At 36.5% G+C, this 27628-nt stretch overlaps 1 protein-coding gene across 1 annotated transcript; it reads right to left on the reverse strand.

The window, feature by feature from the left end:
• Nucleotides 1-868: 868 nt before the first annotated feature.
• LIX1 (limb and CNS expressed 1) lies at nucleotides 869-27151 on the reverse strand. The gene is made up of 6 exons (XM_038170923.2): nucleotides 26795-27151; nucleotides 16588-16751; nucleotides 7831-7971; nucleotides 4882-4977; nucleotides 2434-2511; nucleotides 869-1693 (listed from the first exon to the last, which is right to left on the reverse strand). Exons 1-6 carry the CDS (start codon nucleotides 26874-26876, stop codon nucleotides 1409-1411), a joined length of 846 nt encoding a protein of 281 aa, XP_038026851.1. The 5' UTR covers nucleotides 26877-27151; the 3' UTR covers nucleotides 869-1408.
• Nucleotides 27152-27628: the final 477 nt, after the last annotated feature.

Consider the following 27628-nt stretch of genomic DNA (forward strand, 5'->3'; position numbering starts at 1 on the left):
CTGTGATTTCTGTAGGTAGGCTCTAAAGACAGCTTGGCTCCCCCTGTGCTGGGCATCTATACTGTATAGCCATCCCACATCCTCTCACTATCGGTGGTATGCATAGTTCTGCATCAGAATTGTTACTGCTGACCACTTCCCCAGCAGTGGTGTGAACAGGTTTGCAGGAGGATTATTACTGCTGATCTGTTTCCCTTTTATTTATTTATTTATTTATTTATTTATTTATTTATTTATTTATTTATTTTTTATGAGACATGACTTAATTGTGTGCCCACTTCCAACAGGGAAAAAAATGATTTTTCCCCAACCTGTTTCTCTTCCAGGTGAACTATTTATCTCTTTTATGTGGAAATAGACGGTGTTTAAAATTACTAAATTACAAATTACTTCTGCTACTACTGAGTTGATTTAAACTACAGCTTTGCCAGGTGTCCATTCTTCTGTCAGAAGCTTCTGAGAAGCAGAACTAGAAAGAAATGTGCTCAGATTAGTTGTCCAGTGCCTTAGCACCTTTCTGCCTTCATCATCTGCTAAGATAACATGCTGGTTATTATGAGCCCATGCCTGATACAGGTATATGCTGCTGACTTTGCTCCAGGAACAGTACCTTCTGGCAGAGGAATTATGTTGGCAGTCAGTATGGGGAAAGGAAAGATCTTGAATCTCAGTAGGCATTTGTTGCAGTGCAAGTAAGTTTGAAAAGGCACATAAAGAAAAAGTCTGACTGGCAGACTGTTATCACATAGCATCCATACCAGACAGAATCTGGTCAGTCTGCTAATTTTTGCTCATCTTTATGTCCTTACTGCTTTGTAATATCTTGATGGCTGCAACAGAGTTTTGAAGCACATGGAATCCAGAGTAATAGTTGTGTGCAACTTTTATTATTATTATTATTATTTTTTGGCTTGGAAGATTCTTGCTACCCTTGAATAAACAGAATAAATGAACTGCCAAGAGGATACACAGATGCTGTGAAGGAGTCTGAGAGTAAAAACGTACCAGTGCCTAAACTGCCCTTTTTGTCTTTTATTGCTAACAGTCTGTAGGTTTCTGACAACAATTTTTACATCTTCAGCAAGGAAAATGTAGAGCCTTTTTGCAGAACTCCAAATCCAGAGTACCATATCAAGGTCAATATCCAGAGTACCATAAAAGTTTTCTGTGGTTTGTCTCCATTTATGTTTACATATATCTTAGTACCAGTACTACATAAAATATTCATGGTAGCTTTGGTTTGACCTGAAGAATATTTCTATCCACCAAGTAGAAATGAAAAGGACATCAGTGCTTTTAGGTACAGAAATTAAAACATCCATGGGAAAGAATGTTACCAATTTACATATGGGATATTTTCAACCTAGACAAATATGTTACAGTTTGAAGTCAAACACCTTCTTCAAGGTTACTGATAGCCATGTAGGGCCAAGCTCATTTGATCGTCCCATGAAGAAGTGGTAACCTGATCACTGTAGATCTGACTCAGTGCTAAGCTCAGTATTTCTTTCTTTTCTTTGTAGAACCTCAGTTCTTGCCCAGCTTTCCTGACTTCCTCCAGTTCCCTAAGAGCCACTTGCAGCTCTTGGGAAATAATTCCTGGAGATTCTTGTTCCTTCGTAATCCAGTCCAGGGCCATGTGACTTCTCATCTTTTCATCCAAGGAATACTGGGAGTAGTAGGAAATTACTTCCTATTATTCAGGAAAGTGACAACAGATATGGAAGTCAGTTACAAATTATTATTGTTGTTGTTGTTGTTGTTATTATTATTATTATTATTTTACCCAACTGTTTCCTCAAGAAAAATTCAGCTCTGGACAAAAATTACACAGCAATCCTTTTGTAACATTCTATACATCTTTCATAAGCTGATCACTAAAAGGGAATAAAACGTCCATCAAATATTAGATTTCTTTATAAGAGACTTAAATGTCAGGATGGAACTAAATTTGCCTATGATGACATTTCTTGAAGAAAGGTAACTTTTTAAATGCTAAAAGTAATTTCCTCCCCTTTGGAAAACTCAGAATGCATACTTTTTTTCTGTAGATTACAATACAGAACAAAACTTAATTTCGTAAGTTAAAAAATGTCTTGAAAATTTTCAATCTAATGCATTTCCCAAAGTTTTCACAAAAATAGATATCAAACCATGCTGGGGTAACAGTTTTTCTCAAGTGAATTTTCAACCTGTCTCTTGATAGATAAAACTGAGAAATAGCCTATGGCTTCTTGAAGTGATAGCAAGGGACAAATACAGAAGACATAAATGCATTTTAAAATTTAGCTTTGTCTGAAGTCCTGTTTATATCAAAATAAAGTAAAAATACTTTAATTCAGAACTTCAAAAAATATATATATATTTACATATTTTAACCTCGGGTAGTTACCCACTCACACAGCCAACTTTTAGATGCTAGTTATGTCGTACCTGCCGGGAGCACTTTGTTTCACGTAGGGCTTTAAGGCTTCCATTCCAATGCAGAAGCTGAAAGACAATCATCAACTCCTGCAAAATGGGAGCATACTGATTATGGATTAAATTTTCAAAAAACACACCTTTTTACTTCAGAGAAAGAAGAAACAGAACAGGTTTGGTATTTAAAGATGATGACATAAAGGAACAAAATTAATCCAAATCCCATTAGAAGTTATAATGAAATTCTTATAGCCAGGGAGCTGAAAACTAGATTTTCTTCTTTTGATGCAAGTAGAGTACTAAAAATCATGGAATCATAGAGTCATTCAGGTTGGAAAAGACCTCCAAGCTCATCTAGTCCAAGCTTTAACCTCGTACTGACAAGTCCACCACTAAACCATGCTACTAAGTCTTATGCTACCCTCCTAGGCCTGTGGAGGAATCAAACAGGCAGCACAGCTCAGCACTGAAAAACCAAATTTGGTGGTGGGGGTGGGGGATGTAAATACGTAAAACTGAGGGATTTATCTCCAAGACGGTTAAGTCTTTGGAGGTTTAGATCTCCTATGTCTGAGTAGGCTGTTACGTTTTCACACATATTCTGGGATGTGCCGTCAATTAAAAAACTTGACTGCCAAGCATGCAGCATTGCACATGCAAAGGAAAGTTCTCCCTGAGGATCCTGAATCAAAAAGGAAGACACCTCCTCTTTCCACACTGGAAGCTTTAAACAACTGTATACATTCAGGGGCCTGCTGTGAAACTTGTGAGGTTTCCAGGAATGCAATCACTTGCAGGCATGCACAATGGTCACACATAATCATATGCTAAGCAATATAGGTTTAAGATTGATCTACAAAGAAGCTTTTACTCACTTTTAGGTGACCACTACAACCTTGTCTGTAGTCATAGTGCTGTGGTATTTAGAGCTTTAAATTACCTACTTCCTAACCTTCATTGTGATGTGGTATCATCTGCAAAATTACTGAGGGTGCTCTGGATCCCCTCGTCCAGATCATTGATAAAGGTATTGAAGAGCACTGACACCACTACTGAACCTTGGGGGACACCAACAGTGACTGGCCTCCAGATGGATTTAACTCCATTCACCATGAGTCACTCACCATGAGTCACTCAGATCTTTTTGTCTTACTTATCAAAGTGGTGAGGAAAAGACTCTCAAGTTTATTAAGGATAACTTTGGATTTGGATTTATAAACATATTTTCTTTCACAAAACTCTCTTCTTGTAGGCCACAGCATCTTACTCCTTTAAATGTTGTTGTGTTTTGAGTGTGTTCTTTCTCAAGGCCTGATTTTTTTAAAGTTATATCTCCTGTTGGCTTCCATCCCTGCATGAAGTGCATCTTGGGAACAGGCAAAGGGGTAAGATTGGACATCTTAAGGATGTAACTTAAGCCACAGCAACTCTCCTGAAAGTTTACTACTTCCACTGCAGTATCATTATTTATGATATTAAATAAATAGGGCAGCTTTTCCTCTGATGACATTTTTCACTCTGGGTTAGATATGACACAATGAGATGTTACTTATAACTCAGCCAGAATGCAGAGGCTTCTGGAAACATGCAGTTCAAAATGGGCACGCTCTAGGAATATTCATACTATTTTCCAAAATTTGCTCCCACTCTCCACTCATTTGAAATATGTGTGTGGCTGTGTGTGTCACCTTACTTGCAGCAGTAAGGTGAAGCAGAATGGCCCCCACAATATAGCACCTATTTCCAGTTAACTTGTGTTATTTGTTAACCTCAAGCAAAACTTTACAGTATACTGCAGGCTGTTTAAGGTTTATATGACATCACCACAATTCATACTTCATCAAATGGAGGAAAAGCAAACCCAGAAATATGTACCTACACTGGTACCTATATGAAATAACTGTTTGTGGATGGAGGTTTTATGTACAGTTTGGTTAATTTAGAAAGTTGCAAAAAAGCAACTGGAGATTTTGTTATTGTCTTGATATTAGATATTGATATTTTGATATTGTCTTGACTGTCTTTTCTGAAGTGTTTTCTCAAATCTGAAAAGTTTTTTCAATTGGTGTAAAATTTTGAAAAAGCTCTGACAGAGTATTAGAAGTGGTCAACATTCCATTGAAATGACCAGAATTACAAGAATATTTGCACTTAGATGCTACATTAGGCACTGTGTGACAATTTATTCACCCATGTTCAGTACTGTACGTCTAGGTTTTCTTTCAAGTTCCAGTGCAGGAAGTCAGGTGCTCTCTCACTAGAATGCACCAGTCCAGTATAAGTCCAGCATAAGGATAGTATTCAGAGTATTTTCTCAAGTTATTTAGATTTATTTTCATGTTTTTCATTGGGATGTGGAATAGAGGAGGGCATTTTATCACTCTGTTAGATATTAGTAATGAAATTAAGTTGCTTCATTCAGCTGTGAATGATGCAGAAGCCGCACTGTTATTCTGATACCTGAAATTCCAGCATTGTCTTTCCAATGTTTGACTCTAGCATGTAATGATAGGCTCCAATACTAGTGCTGGGGTCATCAGCATCCTTTAGGTTACCCTGAGGGAAGAAACAAGAGAATGTGGTTAGAAGGCAAGTGGTTGCTTTTTGATGTGATGCATATTTTATAGTTATGTTTTAACTTATAGTTAACTGCTTTTATATTTTATTTATAAAATATAAATTATATATATATATATGTATTTATACTTATATATATATATATATATGTATTTATACTTATATATGGTATTTATTTTATATCATAGTTAACATGTTTTATTATTGCAATCCTGAGACATTTTTAATGCCCCTCCATTCCTTTCCCCAGCAAACAGTTTGGGAATCTTTTTTTTGTAAATCATAGTTACCTTGGATGTTATTATTTTCACTAGTGTTTTGTGTACCATCTGATTACTGTGAAATGACCCTAGCAACTGGTAAGTCCTGTTTTCTTTCTCCTTAAACGCTGACAAATTTAGCATTGGAGATTTCAATGCCTTTATGTGTTTCTGGGTCTTCCCAGAGTGACAGCAAATCAGAGTACTAAAGTGCCTAATGACCTGTTGGTCACTGGTAGGAGGAAAGGAGTTGTGAGATTAATCATAAATGCTTTAATATTTACTTTGCAGTATGCATTTAGCATTCCAGAGGCTTTCCTAGCTAGCCTCCCATGCAGCTTCTACTGTCCCTTAAATATTTTTTCTGCTGATATATGTAAATCATATATATTATATATACGTGTGTGTATATATATATACATATTATATATATATATATGTGTGTGTGTGTGTGTGTGTGTGTGTGTATATTTATATCATATATATTTATCTGATGTGCCCTTCCTTTGGGTTGTGATTTTCACACTACCTGCTCAATAGTTCTTTTCCTTCTATCTAGCCAGGATGCCACTAGTCTGATTATTTCTACCTCCCCCAAAAAGATGGCATTATTGTAAAGAAGACATAATTTTGGGAGAAAAAATGCTACTAGGAAGTTTTAATTTCTCTCCAAAAAAAAAATAAAAATTGTATAGGTGAGGTAGCTGGTCATCCTGGAGCTCTTACAAAGGCCTATACCAGGTGTAAAGACAGAAGGAAATACAAGACTGGGGAAGGAGGAGATGCAGAAAAGAAAGAGATACAATTTGTTATTGTTCTGTCCAGACTTGTTTTTCTCTCCTTAGTCAAAAAGATAAAATACTCTCTTGCTTTGACAGTTCTAACATAAATTGACTGTAATGGGACTATAATGAGGGTCTAGATTTTTGAAGCCATTCTTGGTTTTCTTATAAACCAAAGCAGCATCCCTCCTGAGCACTTCTGAAATAAACTGACAGTGATTGGTGGCTCAGCAGTACATTATATTCTTATGTTAATGCCCTGCTGCCCTTTAACTCATCTTTGCAGCCCCAGTGCTCTGTTGATAGGAGAGCCATCTCCTGGCTCCAGGATTTACTAACCTCTGTGGTACTGTTGCTCATCCATCTATACCTAAGAATAACTGTTTGAGGTGAATCAATAAAATGCCCCTTCAGTTAAATCAGTTCTTTCTAGTTTCAGGCATTTAAGAAATTCTCATTACTAGTACCCAAATGCTGAGTAGGTCTCGCATCTCATAATGTAAGTCTATGGAATGAATACATTTAATAAAGTATCTCTATGACCATATTGATGAAGCATGATGACATGGTCCATAGTTCTACATTTAATTTTTCGGTAGAATTCAAAAGCTGCACAAATTAGCCAGGTAGAGCAAGGGGCTGAGTTTCACTTAAATTCATTCTCTCTCCTCTCTTTTGCAGGGAAAAACCTAGAAAAAGGAATGAGATAATTTTGGACAGATTCCTTTGCATAACCCCAGGTGTTCAATGGCAACTTCAGAAAGTTAAACAGATTTCTACCCAATATGGTTCCACTGAACTGCAAGTAAATTTATGGCTTTTGGATGCTGTAGTGTTAACACACCACTGCTGCAATATTTATGCTGGCTTTTAAATATCCCTAAGGAAATCCAAGCAGAACTCTGTGAAGCATATAACCTTTTACCTCAAAAATTTCCATAAAAAAATGATAAATTACTTGAATCAAAACTCCCTTTAAATTGCATACGCAAATAAATCATGCTCTATTTTTCCTAACTTTTATGGATTTTTGTCCCTCTAAAATGTATAAAATTCACAATACTGGAAAAGAAAACTATTCTTTCATCTGTAAAACAGATACAGACCAGACCTCCTTACACTCATCTGTTTCTACATTGTTCCCCAAATACATCTCATGAGGGACTACAGCACTTTCTGCTCAGAAGGTGAACACTACAGATCATGTCACAAAATACAATAGTGATGTTTCTAAAATTTTAAATATAATTTCCACAGTTATTCGGAGAAATGTCTTCTGCAAACACAAGGAAATTCAGTTAATCTTTCCTTAATCTATGATACATGCCTTTTAGCAAATCAGTATTTTCATTTTAAAAGATTTCTAATAGCCTCAGATGATATTTGCTACATTGTAGTGGTTTGAACTGCAAATATTTTATCAAGGCATACTAGAGAAAACAAATCATAATCAGACCTTAAGGACTAAAACAGCTTTTCAAAAATGATGTTTTAATACCACTATATTAAATATACAATTGACTTGGACAATCTTTACTACCATAAAGGTTAAAAAAAAATCACTAAAAGCTTATTTGTTGGCTGGTGAAAAATCCACCAGTTTTGGAGAATAATAATCATGTATATTTCATTCATTAACATTGTTCACATGTGCTATCTGTTGGTCAATGGTAGAGGAGAGATAGTAGGCTACATGAAGCTTTGATATGATGATCTACAGAATCATACTTATGTTCACTCACTTTTTCTCCCCTGATTTATTTTTTTGTTTTGTTTTGTTTTGTACTTACACTGGTTGAGGAAACAGCCTCCCGAACACTTTCTATGATGAATTCCTTTGTGATCCTGCGACAGGGAAGTTCGTTGAAGAGAGAGTTGATGAGAGCCACTTTTGCAGCATCTCGCCTTGCTTCTGCTCTGCTTAAGCAGCTCTGAAAAAGCACATAAATAAATTTGCAGATCTCAGGTGAAGCCTGTATTTCCCATTGCATTTATGTATGTTTTTTGCCTTTCAATACCACAAAGATAAATAAATAATAATAAATAAAAAAAAAAAGATTTATATTATATTCTATTATTTATTAATTGCTTTTCTCACAAAATCTGACTTCTGAAAACCAATACTTCAACCAGAAAATTCCTTTATCACAAGTTTTCATAAGATTTATTGGATTAAGTAAAAAAGTATTTTATAAAATTCTATAATTTTGGTAAGCTTTTAATTGAATTTCAAATAGTTATTGAAATAGTTACTGCATTAATTTACTGCTTATCAAACTTTTTAGCAACAGCCAAGTTGGGAATGAAATAAATTTCAAAAAATAAAAATGTTCCAGTGAAAATATATTTTATTTTATTTTATTTTATTTTATTTTATTTTATTTTATTTTATTTTATTTTATTTTATTTTATTTTATTTTATTTTATTTTATTTTATTTTATTTTATTTTATTATGTTTTCCTTCAAAACAAGGGTCTGATTTGCCATCCGTAAAGTAGAATGACACTGAATTTCTTGCTGGTTCTGTGCTTCATTTCTTTTAAACCAAATATACTGTGAGGAATTTTGAGAAGGTTTGACCACTGGAAAGGACAACTTGAAACAAGGTTGTCACCCACTGTTGTTCATTCCACCTTGCTGCAGAGCTGCTTAAGCTGGCAGTTGCTTGTGCTACCAGCTGCTGGTAGCTGCTGTCCTTGCACAGCTTACAGGGGGCTACTCACTAATTACATGTAAGTCTAATCTTCAGAAGCTCCAGCTCATGTTAAATTGCTTTGTTTTTGTAAAAAGTTATGAACAATTCTTAGCTTTTTCAACAAGCAAACAATGCATTCATAATTTTAATAAGTTTAGGGTTTTTTCACTTAGGAGGTAGGGGAAATTCTTAAACATGAACTCTGTGGGGTGACCTGGACAAAGTGTCACACTGCTAGTTTAGTTTTGTGGAGTCTAAAGTCAGATGACGTCCCCACTTCATCCTGCCCAACCTCTTGTATTACATATGTCACCAGGACTCTCACATACCCTACATCAAGCCCAAGTCTTTAATTATGTCACAGCTTTTACAAGACTGAATTGTGTTCATGGATACAGAAAAGTAAAAACCAAAGTACCAAAAATACCTCAGAGTCTCAAAAGAGTCTCAGCAACTACAGGGAATGGCTTATGTGAACTAAATCCATATGAAACTGCACCCTGGGCTTTCAGGCAGGCTTAAAAAAGCCTTCAAAGATTTATGTTAACCTGACCAAAGGGTGAAACTTTTCTGGAATCTCAAATCTGGGAAGCAGTATAGACCTGAACATGCAATTAAGGCACTCAAGATGGAGAGCAGAGTGCAGATGCTCTGTGCTGTTTTAAGTTACTGCTCTGTCCTGGCTGGTGAATCAGTCCCAGACAGGGCCCTTCTCTGATGCTGCAATGAAAAGCAGTCACTCTCGATATCTGATTTGTCCGTTCTTCCAGCTGCTGCCTCTCCACCCCACCAGCTGCATGTATACACAATAATTCATTTGGGAATGGGGTGAGAAAAATATTATATTTTGCTGTAATAATTATAATTATAACACAATTTCCTGGTATTTCAAAACAACTAATTGACATTTGATTTCAATTGTCTTAATATAGAAATGAAGTATTATGGTATGATTAAGTCACTGTGTGATTGTGTTCCTCTACTATATTATGCATGGACTCAAAGAACAGGGGAAATCAGAACCTGCCATGGTTATCAAGACCAAAGCCATCTTTGTAAAGATGTGCTGAATAGATTTTTGTTAGACATGAAGGAAGGCAGTCTTTAAAAAATACCTGAATGTATTTCAGATGGCAAGAAACACTGATTAACACCTTTAAAATTCCAGTGTTTAACTTTCTTCATGGCTGGCAAGCTGTGCTGTACTTGGAGATTTTATCTTACTTTAATTAATACATCAACTAATTATCCATTTTCATTTGCAATACTTGAAATGATAAACTGCATACTCTTTTGTGTTCAGTTACAACAATACTCACAGATTCTTCTACAAGATTTTTTTTTTTTTTTTTTTTTTTTTTATTTATTCCTCCAGGCCTTAACATATTCAGTAGCTAACACTTTTTCTTTAATTCTGCTGGATTGCTTCTATCCACTTTAATAAATGGTGTGAATTCACTGTATTTCCTTAATACTGGGAGGCTTCTAATTATGATGTAATAACTGGTTTCCATCAAACAAACTGCTAATTGTATTATATGCAGTGAAAATAGAAGTGTAATACTCTGAACGGTAAAGTTTAAAATGCTTGTTCTATTTTAGGGCAATATATATATATATTTTTAATTTTAAAGAAAACCATTTTAACCTCCCATTTAAAATAATATTTTTTACAAGTTTGTTCACAAAAAATTGATTTCTGGAAGGAAATTGAGTTTTATTTTATTTTATTTTATTTTATTTTATTTTATTTTATTTTATTTTATTTTATTTTATTTTATTTTATATTTTATTTTATTTTATTTTATTTTATTTTATTTTATTTCTATCATGCTGTCTCAGAAGCTGCTGTCTCCTTGAATGTGCAAAATATCTAATGCTTTTATAGCTGTTTGAAGATGCCCAGGTCAAGTCTTTCATCACTGTATTTTTCTTTCATTATGCTTAAAGATTCTCTTGCAGGTTGCACATGACTCTTTTTTACTAAAATCTGAGAACAGAACTTGGATTTATGTGATTTCAATAATAAATGTTATAATACAAAGCAAGCCAAAGAATTTGGATTTAAACCATCTTTGTGCAGATGAAAACTAGTAAAATGACAGATAAAAGAATACTATTCACTTTTAAGTAAGACCAGCAGAGCAGTCTGCATACGTTTATAGGCAAATGGTAAGTCTTGAGAGATCAAGAGATTTACAAATCTGTAAGAAGTGAAAAAAAAGAAAAAAAAAAACTTAAAATTTACTAAATTTAATGGGATATATAAGAACGAATACAAAAATGGAGATTATACTTTAAAGTGATGACATATGACATTTCTCTGTGATTTTTTTTTTCCTTTAATTTATATATTATCTTCTCAGTCCTAAAAGGATGAAACTGATTAGAGCTCATTTTTGCTGGGGAATAAAATGGTAAAATCTTAACATATTTTCTCAGAGGGCAAAGATTTCAGTGACTCTTTGGCTCAGTTTTACAAAGAAGTGTTGCATTATCCAAAGCTGAAGCTGTGGTGGAAAATGCAGCAAAGATCTCACAGCCAGCCATACCAGTGGTCTAGCTCTTCAGGAGCTTCAGCCTCCAGGAAAGATAGGGTAGGGGACATTTCTTCTGTGATGTTATGGTGTAACACATACTGAAATATTGATAGTCATGCCCACTCTTACATGCTGTTTTTTAGGGACTTTTGATATTTGCAGCTGAAAAGGGATAAAGAAGCCTTAGCCTTGGTCCCCACAGGGAAAAGATGACGCTGACTGGGCTAATACAGCTGGCCATGAACAAGACACAATGAAGCAGGTACATCACAGTGCTTCTGAAAAGCAGAAAACAAGGAACGTAACATTTAGCTTAAAGATGATAGTTTTGTTCTCAGTAGGTGAGTATATTCAAAAAGCATCAATGTTTCATTATAACCTGTTTCTACTTGGATAATCGCTATCTGTCTCAAACAGCAAGTTTACCTCCCACATGCCATGGTGCTGTAAGCACGAATGCTACTGGCCAAACTCTGTGTATGTAAAATGCACTTTTGCTGGTCAGTTACCCCCCGCAATGTGAGCACATGCAAGGTGCACAAGTCAGCTCTGGCTTTGTCTAATCCCATGACAGCTCCATGCAGACTGCTGCTGTGCTGCCAGGGCACCGTGATAATAAAAAAACTGCCTCCTGCTGCCAGTCACAGCAAGACCTGAAATCACCCTAGAGGATCACAGTCAAAACCAGGTACCTCCTGGCTGTCTCCTCTCCTGTTGGGTGCCTGCCAGGACATGAAACACTGAAGCATCATCCCTGTAACCAGTGAAACTGCAGTGGGACTGCTCAGTCTGGAGAAGATGAGGCTCAGTGGGAAGGTGGTGGGAGGGTGTAAAGCAGACAGAGCCAGGCTCTTGTCAGTGGTGCCCAGCACCAGGACAAGAGGTAGTGGTCACGGTCTGGAACATAAGCACTTCTCAACCGTGCAGGTTTCCAAGTACTGGCATAGGTTTCCCAGACAGGTGCAGAGATATTCAAAAGTTGCCTGGACATAGTCATGGGCAACCTGCTCTTAGTGGGCCTTCTTGATCAGAAGTTGGATCAGACGGTCCCTTCCAACCTCAACCATTCTGGAGAAAAGAGGAAAAGGCCTGTAAAGGGAGGTTAAAAAATTGACATTGTACAATAAAGTGTGTGAAGCAATCATTTACACCAAAACATTGGTCCTAATGTTTCAGACCCAGAAGACTTCCCCTGCCCTCTGTGAAGTTTCCTACCTTCAGAAAGACTACCTACTAGAAAGACTTCAATAGCCTTTCTAGTGACTCCCTATGTTTCTAGGGGCTGGCTATCCAGCTGTGTCCACCTGGATGAATAAAAGGAGTCCCGCTTGTCCTTAGTGGCAAAAAGGAAGTCCCTCCTGCTCTGCTGCTGTCTTTCCTAAGCCTGACATCCAGGACAGGAACTGCTGCAGCTCCAAAATACTACTTCAGCTATCTTGGACAGCTTGGTAGTTGAGGCAGCTGAAAGCCCACACAAGTATCTGCTGGCACTGTTATGGCAGCAGTGAGGGAAGGTTTCAAGGCCTCTTTACCCGATCGTCAATATGAGCCAGCCACTTTAGGAAAACTAACATTTTCCTTGTCCATTTGTAGTGCTGTGGTGTCAGAGTTTAGACACTAGCCTCACCTTGACTTGTGCCTCATGTAATTCTTTTGGACAGCAAGTTGTAACAAACATCAAATGTGTATTGCTGCACAGTGAGAAAGCCTAATTGGTCCTTGCTGACTGCAGGCAATACTGGCAACAAATACTACACTATTTATGCTATCTGTTTCCTCATGCCCCATATTTGCTGTCTTATTTATACACATGAAAAAAACATTGAAGCATCTACTGAATTATTCAAACCTTTAAGATCAGGGAGACAGTACTCATTGATTTTAAATGGCTGTTTTCTGGCCCCTTAATAAGAATTGAACTGAGACCTTAACTAGTGACATCGCTGCACAAAAAGGTGTTTTTTATTATCATTATTAATATTTATTTATTTATTTTCTTAGTCATACCTTTATGAAGGTAAATTTCAGGAAAAAAAAACAAAAACAAAAACAACTTGTAACCTGGAGCTGGGGAGGGAAGGAGAGCACTGGAGCTTTATGGATTTACCTGGCTTTTTTATTGTATTGCCTTTTTTTTTTTTTTTTTCTTTGTACTGATGAAGACATAGGAAGCCGTGTTCCAGACTCATATTCTAGTTTCGGTGCAAAACTATTTATGTTGTCGCAAAAGTGGACAAGCAAATTTAAAATAATGCAGAGGCATGCATAATACATCTTGTTGAAGAGTTAGTATTTGAGAAGATAATACAGCCTTAGATTTTCTTTAAAAGATAGTTAAATAAAAGGTGACTTTCTTAGCCTCCTGGTTGTGAAGCTGAAAAATGTGACACTGTCACAGAGACTTTTGTTATACTCTGTGGGAAGCTCAAAACAATATTCAAGTTAAAGAATAATATGTTGTCTCAGATATCTGTCTGGGACGTTTATTCTACATCTCTTAAACTGTATTTAGCTATGACCATTTTCTTCACACCACAAGTTGTTGATTAAGGGCTGAAAGTACCACCATGAATGTCACCAATGACTACTCCCATTACATACATTTTGAAGCTTGTGTACTTTTTACTTTTAGTGAAAGTAGTGCTTGCAGTTCTACTTTAAACTTGTAGTACTTTTGGTAGTATTAATATTGTTGTGAGAAAAATATATGGATGTAGTTGAGGGAATATTCACTAGGTAGTGACCTATTTAATCAGTTAAACTTCCATTAAAGTGGAAAAAAAAGGATGAGATTTTAGTTGCATACACCTGTGTGTACTCAAGTCCTTCAGATTCATAAAAGTGCTAATGCACTCAAAATCTTGTAATTTTTATTTTTTGCTCTCAACCATATTTTCTAGTCTAATAAAAGATGTAATCTTTCCTTCTAAAGCTAATTTTGATTAATAGTAGCATAGAAATGCCAGCAAGTACATGAGAAAACAATAATTTGATATTTGAATGATCAGTTCAGGGAATGTTTAGTGCTTCTATCCTTTGGTGAGCTACAAACCCGTTGTTCAAAAGAATTCATTGCTGTAGATGATCTCACTTGCAAAGATGAAAGCTAGGCTTGACTTTCAAACCCTTTTCACTGCATTTATAAAGTCAAAATATTCGGCATATTTCCCTTTGGTATTAAAAACAAAAACATATGCTAAAACCATGAGCAGCTTGATGCCTGAGTTCAGAAAGAGGGGAGCCAGAGGCCGATTAGATGGGCCTTATGTTGGTCCCTTTGTCATAAGTGAAAATTATTGCAGTTTTCAGAGTTAGTCGTGGTATCTGATTCCTGATATTAAGTACCCAGAACAAAAATGGGAGAGTAAATCCTTAAAAGATCTAAGCAAATGAACATTTTTTTTTGACTGTGAAGTACCATGAAGTATATAATGTAATACATATCTGCTTGTCTTTAGGCAAGATAAGGATTTGGGATAAGGATTCAGAACATTATTATTTTAAGGATTATTTGAAACAAGACTTAAGCAGGGACATTTGTATTTTGTCCTGCGTTGTGTTGCTTACCATTATTTAGTGGTGTCGTAAATATAACTACAGTAGCTTTTAAGTGATCTGGACACTGAAATATATTATACCTCTAAATTAAGATATTGGCAATTCATTACTAAATTGTTCTAAACCTATTCAGTACATGTCTTTTTTGAGACATTTTCAGTGAGACCCCTCTGTATGCTCCATATATTATATATTAATTATATATATTTATATATATATATATATATTTTTCTTTTTTTTCCTGAACGCATGAATAGGACCAATCTCTTAATGTCTGTCTGCAACAGATTATCATGGGAACTGCACTGTCAAGGTGGCTTGCCTCAGCTTCTTTATCAGTCAGATGCTTCTGAAGTGTATTCCTGACTGAATGCAGTGCAGCTATATAACAGAAATACCTGATTCAGCACAGGGAACATGTTCAATTTTATTTTATTTATATATATTTTTTTAAGGAAAAAAAGAAAGAAAAAGAAAAAAGGAGGGAGCAGGTCTTGATAAAAGGTTGGAAAAATATGTATAAAGTCAATGACACAGAAGGCAGAGTAAGATTTTAGCAAAGAGCAAAATTGTAAAAAAAAATAAAATAAAAAATGCTGTTTTCCTTTCTTGCATCACAGTTTAAAGACTATAATGTCAAAATTATCTTGCTTTGGTGTCATCACATGTTCCTGAAATGTTTGGTATTCAGGAAGTTCTAGGAGCAACTCTGAACTGTACTTCCAACAGTTTCATAGTGAGGGCTGAATCATTAGGAAAAATAGTCCTGGAATGTTCAGAAGAGTCCGTGAAAAGGCTGTTATTTCCTAGTGAAAAAGCAGGGCTTGGATGTAGTTTACTAAAATTGCAACTGATGTTCTGGGAAGAATGCTAATCCTGTGTCCAATATTTGTTTGTTGAAGATTGTTCTTCAACTGCTATTCTGAGACCTTCTGTGCAGGCCTAATTCCTGCATAGTAAGTAGGTGTTTCATAGTGTCAATACTGATGGAGCGAAAGTTTAAGCTATTGTTATTTACTGAAAGGAAGATAGAGGATAGAGTGCTTTACAAGACAACCTTCCTCCTTCTGGAGACTGAAGGTGTCAAATTTAGCTTCAGTTGTTATTTCACTGAAATTGAAATTTGATCTGTATCTGGTTAGTTTTGATCCCTGTTCTGTATATTTTAGCACAGCTTTAGTATGGGTCGGATGCTGCATATTACATTATGGTGAGAAATACCTTCCCATTTAATAATAAATAAAATAAATAAAATAAAATAAAATAAAATAAAATAAAATAAAATAAAATAAAATAAAATAAAATAAAATAAAATAAAATAAAATAAAATAAAATAAAATAAAATAAAATAAAATAAAATAAAATACTAAGCTATTTCTCCACCGTAAAAGATATTACTGTTTTCTGAAGGAGAGAAACTACAAACGCCTTGGTCTTAGATTCAACTAACAGAAATGCTTGAGTTACTCATAATGTTTCACTTTGTTGTAGATATGACTGGAAACCAGAGACAAGACTGGTAAAATCATTCCGTACTCAATTAATTCCTAGAACTCTGTGTTGTTTTCCTTCAGGTACCTTGTCTCTTAAATCGGTGAGGGCTGGGACAGAATGAGTTTGGAAAAGTCAAGTGTGGAATTCATTGTTACAGAAGTAGTTGTCCTGTATCTTTTATGGCAAAAGAATTTTCCTGAATAAATATATAAATAAATAGATAAAATTCCCCTGGCAAAGATTGGAAGCTGACACTTACCTGAAAGTTACCAAAGCAACTTCCTCCTGGCAAGGTAACATAGCTCACAAATGGTGGGCCCAGGGAGCTCAGTGATTCATACACAATGATGCCTTCACTTGGGAATATGGCCTTCTGCTTCTGTTTGCTTTCCCAGAACTCCTGCAATATTGCTACGACATTCACTGTCAAAGACATAAAAATGCTGAATGTAGGATGCATACATGTCCTTCATCTTAGTGTTTTCTGTGTTACACAAGAAATGCAGACATATGAGCTTGATACATTTACTATTGATAATAAAATGTCTGTGATTATCTCTGCTGGTGTGAAAAATATGATTTTGTGGCAATTTTGGACTTTCTGGGATTGCACGCTACTGTAGTACATAAATTGCAGGTCAGCAATATTGTACTATTAAGTCAATGTGTTGGAACTTTGATATCACAGCAGCCATTGAGCTGCTCACTTTCAAACATGAGAAAATGTTATACTCAGATTTCTCTTTGTCCATTCTCAAAAAAAAACAAAAAACAAAAACACATGGTCATGCAAGGAAAGCAGCTGACTTTTAATGCAAAACTTTATGAAGTAGCTGGAAAAAAAGGTGTTGTATATTATGATGATAATAGTTGCAGGCTAATGTGAAAATAGAAATGTGAAAACCAGAAATCCAGTTGACATCATGACTATTGAGCCAGTACTCCAAAGTTTTACGTTCTGTGTTGGGGTTTTCTCAACACTTTTCGGCTTGGACTCAAAAAGAATTTTAGTATAGTTTATCTAGACTCCTTTTACAGAGCCATGTGTAGCTTAGAGATAATTTTCTTTCTTTCTGGGCATCGTTCAGCAGGTGGTGAGCAATTGCATTGTGCATCACTTGTTTTGTACACATTAGTGGTATTAATACTCTTATCATCATTATTATTATTTTCCTTTTTTTTTCTTCTTTTTTTTTTTTCCTCTCTCCAAATAAACTGTCTTTATCTCAACCTACAGGCTTTCTTTCTTTCTTTTTTTTTTTTTTTTTCTTTTTCCTGATTCTCTCCCCCATCCCACAGAGGGAGGGAGGAGGGTAAGCAAATGGCTGCGTGGTGCTTAGCTGCCTGATAGTTTAAACCACAACACTATGCAAAAACAAACAAACAAACAAAAAACCAGCTGTGTATGATGTTCATCATTTCTCACTTGAAAATTTAAATTTAAATGACCTTGTTAGTAGTGGAATAATGTAGAAGTGATCCATTTTGAGACAGTGTCACCCTGGTAGTAGCTCACATGCAATCTATGGACAGGGCACTGCTCTGTTTGCTGCAGGGTGAGCAATGTGAGCGCCAATATTGTCACTGCCTGTTTCCTGACTTCTGGCAGCTGCACTGCTCTCACAGACAACAGCTTTTCTTGGCATTTAGCCATGACAAGGGCAGACACACAGAGTGTGGTCATCACCAGTTCCCTTTTTGCTGTGCTCAAGCCATGAGGAAGTGCGGGTGGCGTGGTCTGAGCTCTGGGGAGGCGAGGCAGGGTGTTTGGAGCACACTGCTGTGCCACTGGATGGTGTCACGGATGCAGCAGCAGTGTTGGCTCCTACCAGTTCTGGCATTTTGGGCATTTAAAGCTGCAGAACTCTCATGGCATTGGAATATTGCTTCACCGTAAAGAAGAAAGCTATCTGAATAAATTTTGTATTTGTAACAGGAAACACGTTGGGATAACCACTGTCGCAGTGCAGCTGTGAGAAAAAAACTGAAATATTGAGGAACTCTTAACCACAGAAACTGACTTCTGCTTTTCTAAATGATGATGAATGTGGGAGAAAAACTGGTCTACTAGACAGGGAAACTGCTACCAGTACGGACTCCAAATGGTAATCCACCTTCAGAAACTGGTCTCTGGCTGAATACCTCACTGATGTAAACATCTGAGTGTTTTTTTTTTCTTCTTTTTTTTTCTTTTTTATGAGACCTTCTGCTCCACAGAGCATGCACACATTGGGTAACAATCTAATTTTAAACCCATTAAGTGAAAACTGATATTTGAACATAAAATTCATGAATGTAAAATTTCCAAGTTTAAACACGACAATTCAGTAGGAGCTGTTGCTTCAGTAAGAGAATGGTATTGGTGACATTCAGTCCTTTACTGGTATTGAAATAGATAGCAACAGAAAGTATCAGCTTTAAGAATATCACTGATTTAGGATGTTTCCATAAAGTGCTTTGGTTTTTGAAACAACTGTTGTCCAAGAGTGCAGTCCTTAAAAACAGTAATGCAAAGTCCACAGGAATAACGAATTTGGTGGTGTAGGTAACCCACAGTACTCTTTCTGGTCTCATCATTCAGCCTGTATGATACAACTTTTAGTAAAACAATAAATAAATAGGTTTTAATAAAGCTTGATTTCTCCCACATCATGATGAGTTCGATTATTTTGTAGGTAAAAAACTGCTGAGTCTTCTAAGAAGATGTACAATGCAATTGGCAAAGCTGCACAGGGAAATCCCAAGCATGTTCATGTTTTGTCCAGTCCAAGTCCCTAGATTTTAGTATCCTATGCCCCTCATTGACGGAGGGGAAACTACCCATAAATATCATGCATGCTTTTGCTTACCAAGAGGAAATTATACTGGTATAGTGGTCTATAAAAGAAACGGGTATTTAAACTGTTTAGTACCAATGGTAGCAATAAGTGACCTAAATTGCTGTGTGTCTGATCCTTGCTTCTCTTCTGTTGTTAGTTTTACAGAAATTAAGAATTCAGAGTGTAAAATTTCTGTTTTAATTTCCATTCTTGTTCATGAGTCCTTTTGATGGTAATTCAGCATTTGGACAGCCTGCATCTCTCACTTGGCTGAAAGTTTCCACTCTGAAAACTAATATTCAAAAGACTTTTTAGAGCTATAGAGAGGTATCTACTTTCACTGCAATATACCAGCAGAAATATATTTACCTTCTTTTCCTGAAATCCTGAAACATGCTTTGAGCTGTCTCAAATTTTACAGGTAAAGCAATATTTTACCAGAGGACTATTAAGCAGTGAGTAGCTGCTAGTAGATTAAACTAATACATGTATGACTAACACAGAAACAGTAGCTGAGCAGCATCATTTTTATTCTGTTTAGAATTTCTGTCAAATGAAAGCTATGTGCCTATCCCACAGTGCAGCTGGATATCTCTGTAATTAAGTAATTAAAAGTGCCTGGGTTTGTACTGAATTGGATAAACATAAAACCTGGCTTAGCTGTGAGGATGGTAGCAGGAAATACTTGGTGGTATATATGTAGTGGCAGCATCAAATTATCACTGCAGTTTTTGCTGTGATTTTTTCAATCCTAGCCAAAACTAGCACCTCAAAACAGTGATGAACATGAAGATGCATCAGGTTAAACTACAGAATGCAGCCATGATATCAAAGCCTCAAACTTTTTTTTCCCCAAGAATTCTTTATGTTTTGATTTAATTAATTTTATTTTACTCAACTGTTTAGCTTGAATCAGTATGTTTATCATCATGAAATTAAAACAGCATATCAATTTCAAATATATAATTAAAACAATTTCAGCTAAACTTGTAAAAATTCTGTGTGTGTGAAAACAGTTCTCTACTAAAAAAAAAAAAAAAAAAAAAAAAAAGATTTTATTTATGCCTAACAGCCACTATTATTTTTTTTCCTTCATTATGTATCACATGGATTTGTAGTAGTTTAGGAAGATGTGAAAATTGTATACATATGATCAGATGCACAATCAAATATACTAAGTTACTATTCTAAGATAGTAACTAATGATTACTAATATGATGATTACTAATGTTGTATTAAGATATCTCAATATTCATTTTTCCTGTAATCACATGCATTGTTTGCCTTCATTTCTAAACATTCCAGGTAGAATGTTGTTCAATCTCTATGCTGTATATCAGTATTTGGCATCCAACTGGCTTAAGTCTAAAAATGCAGTATGGAAAACAATGAGAATTTTCAGAAGTACATAAATGAAACAACAAGATTCATGGTTTAATGCAGCAGAATACTGTAATTTATGTCTCATTTTGAAAGGACATTCTCATTGTAATTGACTTTTGTATTTTGAAAGATGCCTATGATGTGGTTGAGTTTTTAAGATAATGGTTATAGTATTTGTATGCAATGACAAACAATTTTCTTCAGGATTAAATCATCCATGCTTTAAAACAATTTATTTTGTACACTGTCAGTTGCTGAATTAGTTAACAGTATTGATTTTGTTGTAGGCAATGCCAAGACCACATTCAGACAATATTTTATCCACTTTATACCTCAGATCTTTCTCAGTTAGAGTTTCATAGTAGTATGTGCATCACCAAGTTCAAGAGCAAGAATTCCATATACCCTCCTTTAGTACTCTCCCATCTGTGAATATTAATGGTTCCACAACAGTCTATTTGATGCTGGCTGTAATGCCTATTTACGAGGTGAGAAGATGATTTTTCTTCTCTACTTTGCTTTTTACTCAGCTGGAAAAGCCTCTTGCCCAGGGGCTGAGCATTGTACCAAATGAAGCTGTCCCTAAGTGCAAATCCTGGTAGAGATCTTGAAGTTTTCCTAGACTCTAAGGACTTTTTATTATTTATTTATTTATATATATATATATTTGAATTTAGGACAGGCTGCGAGTTCTGTGGAACAACGAATATGTGGGTTATACAGCTGCATTTACCCTAAATGAACCCTGAGCTCTTTTGAGAGTTCAGAAATACAGTTTGATGTGAACTGTGTTTGAAAGAGGATTAAATGATAACACATTTATTATAACACAACATTGTTTTCCAGACAATTTCTCACCTTTCAGTAGCAACTGTCTTGCCTCTGCTCAAGGAAATCTGTGAGTCAAATTAAATATCATTCTAAGTGGAAAACAGAACTCTCCAACTTGGATTATGTCAGTAAGTTTGCACTGCATTGATGCCAGAAAAAAAATAGCTCCAGGTTTCTGTGAATTACTGCTAAGAATACTGGCTAGGCATTCACCTCAACCAAGGCAAACAAACAATGCCATAAACAGGAGGCTGGCCAACTGGGAGGGGGGTGTTTTGGCCAAGACTGGAAGGGCAAATCGGAGTGGGAGCCAAGTGACTCTGCCACTGAAGTGGAATGGAGTCATATACTTGACAACGTCTCACTGCCGAGAGAGTGGAGCATAAAGAACACACACACAAGATAACCACCTACTTTGTCATTTTAAAACTTAAAACAGCTGTTTCTAAAAGTCCTTTTAACTGCCTTCGTGGATTTAATTTAATACGTGAATGCAGAAGAAAAATACAAGCTTTTTGAATGAAAGAAATATGTAATATGAAATCTATTAAAGAAGATTCTTCAGTGAGAGGCTAGTAAAGTTCCCTTACATGTCTTAAATCAAGCCATGGCACATAATCAGTAAAACTATATCGTTTAAACAAAGTTCATAAGTTACAAGTGCACCCTTCCCCAGCTGCAGCCTATTAAGGCTTGTAACTTAATGCATACATCTTAGGGAAGCTGTTAAATTGGGCTCAGGCTAGCAAAGAGATACTGTTTAAATCTCTAGAAAAAAAAAAAAAAAAAAGCAGCAACTGGAGTGGGATCCAGCTGTTTTGAGGGAAGGTTTTATTGCTTCTCTTTTGATTTATTTTGCATATTTTTAAACATATAAATAATAGCTTTAGGAAAAAAAAGGTACAAATGTGAGTAGGCAATATCAATTAATTTTCCCATGATCTTACTATGCATTTATCATATATATTATGTTATGTATTAGCATGTTAGCAGTGATTTTTTTAGGATATTCTGGTCCCTATGCTATTCTATTCTGTTCCCTGTGCTATACTATTCTGTTCTCCATGTATATGTACAAAAAAAAAAAAGCCCCATATCCTTACTAAACCCAATTAAATTAGGTATGTTGTTAAATATATATAAAAACATTAACAAGTATCATGTACTGGGACACCAACAATATGCTGAGAGGACTTCAGGGGCATTTTTCCTTCTCCATGATGGATTTGGATGCTATATGAGTGAGCTGATCTAGCAGTGGACTACTAGGTGATTCTGTCTAAAAACCTTAAAAAGCACAAAAAGTAGAAAGATGTTGTTTCAGGAAAAGAAGATTTGATTGTGGGGTGAGATTCCACTTGTGAGAAGCAACATCTTTAATTGGCAATGACAACCTTAGATACAGCACTGACTGACAGTTCCTAGACTTCAAGGATTTGGAAAAAGAACAAAATAAAATTAAATAAATGAACTGGATGAGAGCCATTCTGAATGTGTTACCAAGTAAAAGAAGAAAGAAGAAGATGTTGGAGGTAAGCAGCTCAGAGAATGGTGTAGGCTTTGTGAACCATTGGTATGTTTGTAGTCACAGCAGATTTAGATGCAGCTAGGGAAAGGAAGGGTAGAGACTGGGAGGGTTTCACTGACACCACCGTTGGACTGATGCAAAAAGTCAATCCCTGCAGCGTTATGAATTGAGTAAGCAGGTTATCACTTGGAACAGAATGAGTAGGCATACTAAAGTCAGGTGTTTTTAAGCTGATAGTCTGAAGACAACTGTTAATCATTGCCGAACAGCTTGGCTTGGTCTACATTATGTAGCATTACATGGGAAAATGATAAGAATTTTGGTATAATGTCAATATCTGAAGATAGCAATAAAGAATTATAAATTGGTCAATCTCTTGTGATAATCAGAAGTATAACTGATTCGCACAGGAATAGTATAGTAATAATAACATTAATCTAGAAAGGAAAAGACTATTTGTTTGATAAAACTTTTAATCTTGTAATATTTCTCAAAGGCAACTGACTTACTCTGGCTATAGTGCACTTCAATTTAAAAGCTTGTATCAGAGAGCTAGTATGGTACCCACTGACAAATCTATTTCAATGTTAAATGAAGATAAGTGAGCTGGGCTGATTCTACTAAAAATTATGGACAGTTCCCCATAAGTTAACATACTTTCTTATTAAAAACTCTACAGTCTAATCTGTCCATCTATTGCTGAACTGAAATCTTTGCTGGTAAAACGTGCAAAGGAAAATGTGCAATTTGTTGCTACCAGTAAAAAGAAATGGAGACACAGTGCTGTTCAGCTGATGTAAAATCACTTTGCTAAATGTTCACAAACCAACCAAGCAGCAATCCAGCTAGGAACCATAAATTCAAGTCAGGGCTTAAAAAGACTTTCTGGAAGTACTTAGCTTTTTTCCAAGATATATCGTAACTCTTACCTGATACCATAATATTTTTTGATATGAAAACAAAGTTGTAATAAGGTCAGCATATGGATTAGACCAGTGCTGGGGTTAATTAGGTCTGCATGGTAGAAAGCATTATCTTTAGGATTCCTGTGTTACCTGGGATGGAAGCTACATACAGCGCACAGTTCAGGGAAACACACACACCAAAAAGCAAACACAACTCTTGCAGTAGCATGAGTTGAGCACTGGGCTCCTTCTTCTTGCCTTCCTCCTCCATGTCTTTGCCTGTCCCATTCTTGCTGGAGCTGCCAGCCCCTCTGCAGCCCACTGCTCCCCGTCCCCCATCGGTGGGCTGGTGACAGGCCTGCACCACGGGGCCTTGCTCAGACCCCTGCTCTCTGCCAAAGATTGCCTACCACTATAAGGATGAAGCATTCTCATGGCAGGGAGGACTTGTGAGAAACAAACTATCCCTGCTGTCTTGTTGCCAGGGCACCCAGCCATGATCTTGCATCTTTCCCAAATCCCATCATCTCTGCCTCTGCTGGGCAGACGCTAGCCCAGAAGGAGCACTGCTGCAGCAGGCACAGCACCACTCACTGTATTTGCTCCTGCAAGCTGCACCCAGGAGGGCAGGGACTTTTGAACATCTTGTCTCTCCCTGCTGCTGCTGAAGAAAGCCCTCTGTGGAGACATTCCCAACAGAACAAAGTGTTGGGACAGTGCAAGCCAAGACCCCTAGGTTGGAATGGGAACAAAAAGTGTATGAAGTGTATGTGGTGCTGAGCAGAGATGAGCAGACTTGCTCTGACATCTTGCCCTAGCAAAACTCAGTCCTGTTGACATACTGAGTCACACCACATCGTGAAAAGGGTAGATGCTGCTGCAACAAAGTAGATCCTGAATGGACTTCATTCTTACTTTGTTCTTTCCAATAAGGTCTGAAAGTAATGCGTTTGTAAGAGATGTGGACGTGGTCCCATGGGGAAACATGAGACACTATGTCCTTTCTAGTCTAATACTTGCTTGCTGTATTTAAATCTGATTAAAAGTCAGAGATGGACACCACCTAGATCTAAAGATGACTTTTTGCTGAAGATAAAAAGAATGCATGTAAATTCTCATCTGACTTACAGACAAAGCACTATGAATGGCTGTCACCAGTCAGAATTAGTGGCACACACTCACAGCAACTTCAAGCCTGTATAGGTTAAATTTATATTAGAATGCCTTCAAAATTCTTTTCATACCTCAGAAAATCTAAAGTAGAAAAAAAAAAAAAACCTACTCGAATCCACTCGCACTTTTGTTTCTATTTAATCATCTCTCCCTCCCTTAGATCTGTGGGTGGTCACAAATGCATTGTCCAAGCAGCTTGTACATACACTTTCAATAAAAGCCTTGTCAGTAGACCTGCAGGAACTGGTTACCAGTGGAAACTTATGAAAGGGAATGCCCCTCTCCTCGAGCCCACCCCCCACACTGCACCCCGATCAAATTCTTTGTTCCTGTGATGTGTGTACATTCACAGACTGCTCCACGAGGTCCCAAGACTGCAACAGTAATACAAACCTACCCAGCAGCATACAAACCTCCTGCAGGGTGGCCTGAGAAACAGATGTCAGACTCCTAAGCTCTGGGACAGATCCTTATGCTACATTCACACAAGAGTAGCATCCTTCTACAAGAGTAAATCCAACTTAGTCCCAGGGAACTACTGGGTCAGCCTCTGACTTTTCAGTGTGGCTATGAGCATAAGAATCTGGCAAGTGGAGTTGTTTAATGCAGATGTACATGGGTTTTTCCCCTGGGTCCATCACTAGCCATGTCTTTAAGTCTTCATTCCTTTTACAGCAAGTTTAGAAGGCAACAGTTGACTGTATGAGACTGATTTTATTAACTCTAACAGAGCTGTTGACAAAAGAATGAAGTGGAGATTAAATAAATGTCTCTGCAGTGTGCCTCAGGTCACACAGGAGATTACAATTAGACGTGAATGTTAAATAAATAAATAAATAAAACTCCCTTCTAAAAATCTAACATTGTTCCAGCATTGTTTGCATGTTAAATGATTGACTAAGTAATTCAGACTGAAATGACACCCAGCAAAATACTAATTTTACAATCAAATTGTTTATGTAGGACCGGATCTGGGGGCACGAGATCAAGAGATCTCATTCACCTGTGAAGAAAACTGAGAACAATGGAATTTAACTATTGTTTCATTTGATCTGTTGAAGAGGGTTTTTTCCATTGTATGAAATCTGTGGATGTATTTTCTAAGAAATTACTAATTAAATAGAACTTTGTTCCATGCATAGCCCCACTCAAATCATAAATTCAAATTTAAATACTCATATTTCCATGATGTGAGTTGCATTGAACTCTGTTTCAAGGGATGCATCAGGCCAGTTTATTATGTGCCATCTACTGAAAGGTACTTCAGAACATTTCACAAGGGATAGTTTGTAAAATGAGAGAGAAAGAGAGAATAAATGTTTTGGCCAGGTTTAAAAAGTGCATCCATAGTCAAGTCTGATATGGGGGGGAGGGAAATCACATTCCATATACTTGCAGGAAAACGTCTTATGTTTGAGAAGCAGCCTGTTGCACTTTATCTGTGTAAACACAAAGATTGCAATATTTGATATTTTGCAGTACTACAGTTAAGAAAGGTAATTTATAGGACGAACTAACCACAGAAAGAGAGTTGGCATAAAGTTTTCCAAAATTGTCAAGCAGTAAAGTTTTTACCATGTTACTAGAATGTAATTAAATATCCTAAGTAAAAGTTGTGAATCAGTTTTCTGAAATGCAAACTTAAAAAATAAGCAGCAACACTGCCTTCAAATAGGCAAGATAAAATAATGATAGTTTGTGGTATGCACACAAATACATGTACAAGCATGTTAATTACTTCTCTCTCTTAATTTGTTGGGTACAACAGACATTTGAATTAAATACACTCACTATCAGGGAAATAAAATCATTATCTTTGGTACTTACAGTCTTTAAAAACCAGGGCAGGGTCTCGATGAGGCAGAACTTGGGCAATTACAAGTTGCAGAGACTCCAAGGTTCTGTCCATCTCTGCTCTGCTTTTCCAGAAAGCAGCCACACGCTGCCCTCATGCCTGAGTCAGGCAAGTCCTGTACCAACTTTCCGCAGCTCATTGATGCGCTGGATTCCTGAGGAATCTCCCCACGTCTCCCAATCAGGCATTGCCTCAAACCCCACGACCCTCCGCAGGGTCCACCTCCCCGGACTGCTTATCTTTGCTGTATGCTGAGCTAATTAGCTGCAAAGGCAGGCTGACAGGCGCATTCCTACTCCTTCCTTCTGCTAAACACACCCACCTACAGGCCAGGGAGAGAAGCTAATCACCAGAAAGAAGTTTGTTTCATCGGTTTATTGGCGATGTGCCGAGGCAAAGACCACTCTGGTTCATACCAAACGAATAAAGAGACTCTCTTGCTCACCCAAACCCTCAAATTATGGAAAAGATTGCAAATATAAGGAAATACTTATGTAAAGCTATACTAAACGTGATAGCCTGAAAGCAGCATGCAGGCTCTTGTTTAAAAACAACAAATTCGATAAAAAGTATGTTGTTTTTTTTTTTTTTTTTTCTTCCTGTAACTATGTAACTGGAGAAGAAGGATATTAATGGCAAATAGAAAATTAATCCGATTAGCAAAATTAAACTTGTGATATATTAGGTTAACCCAATTTGAATCTGGTTTCCTGAAAAGCAGTTTCCTTACTACCTATACAATAAATGTATTAAAATACCAGTGAATTAAACTGTTTACATCTAAAAGGACCTGTGGGATATGCAGA

The sequence above is a fragment of the Anas platyrhynchos genome, chromosome Z (assembly GCF_047663525.1).
Source record: "Anas platyrhynchos isolate ZD024472 breed Pekin duck chromosome Z, IASCAAS_PekinDuck_T2T, whole genome shotgun sequence".
NCBI lineage: Eukaryota > Metazoa > Chordata > Aves > Anseriformes > Anatidae > Anas > Anas platyrhynchos.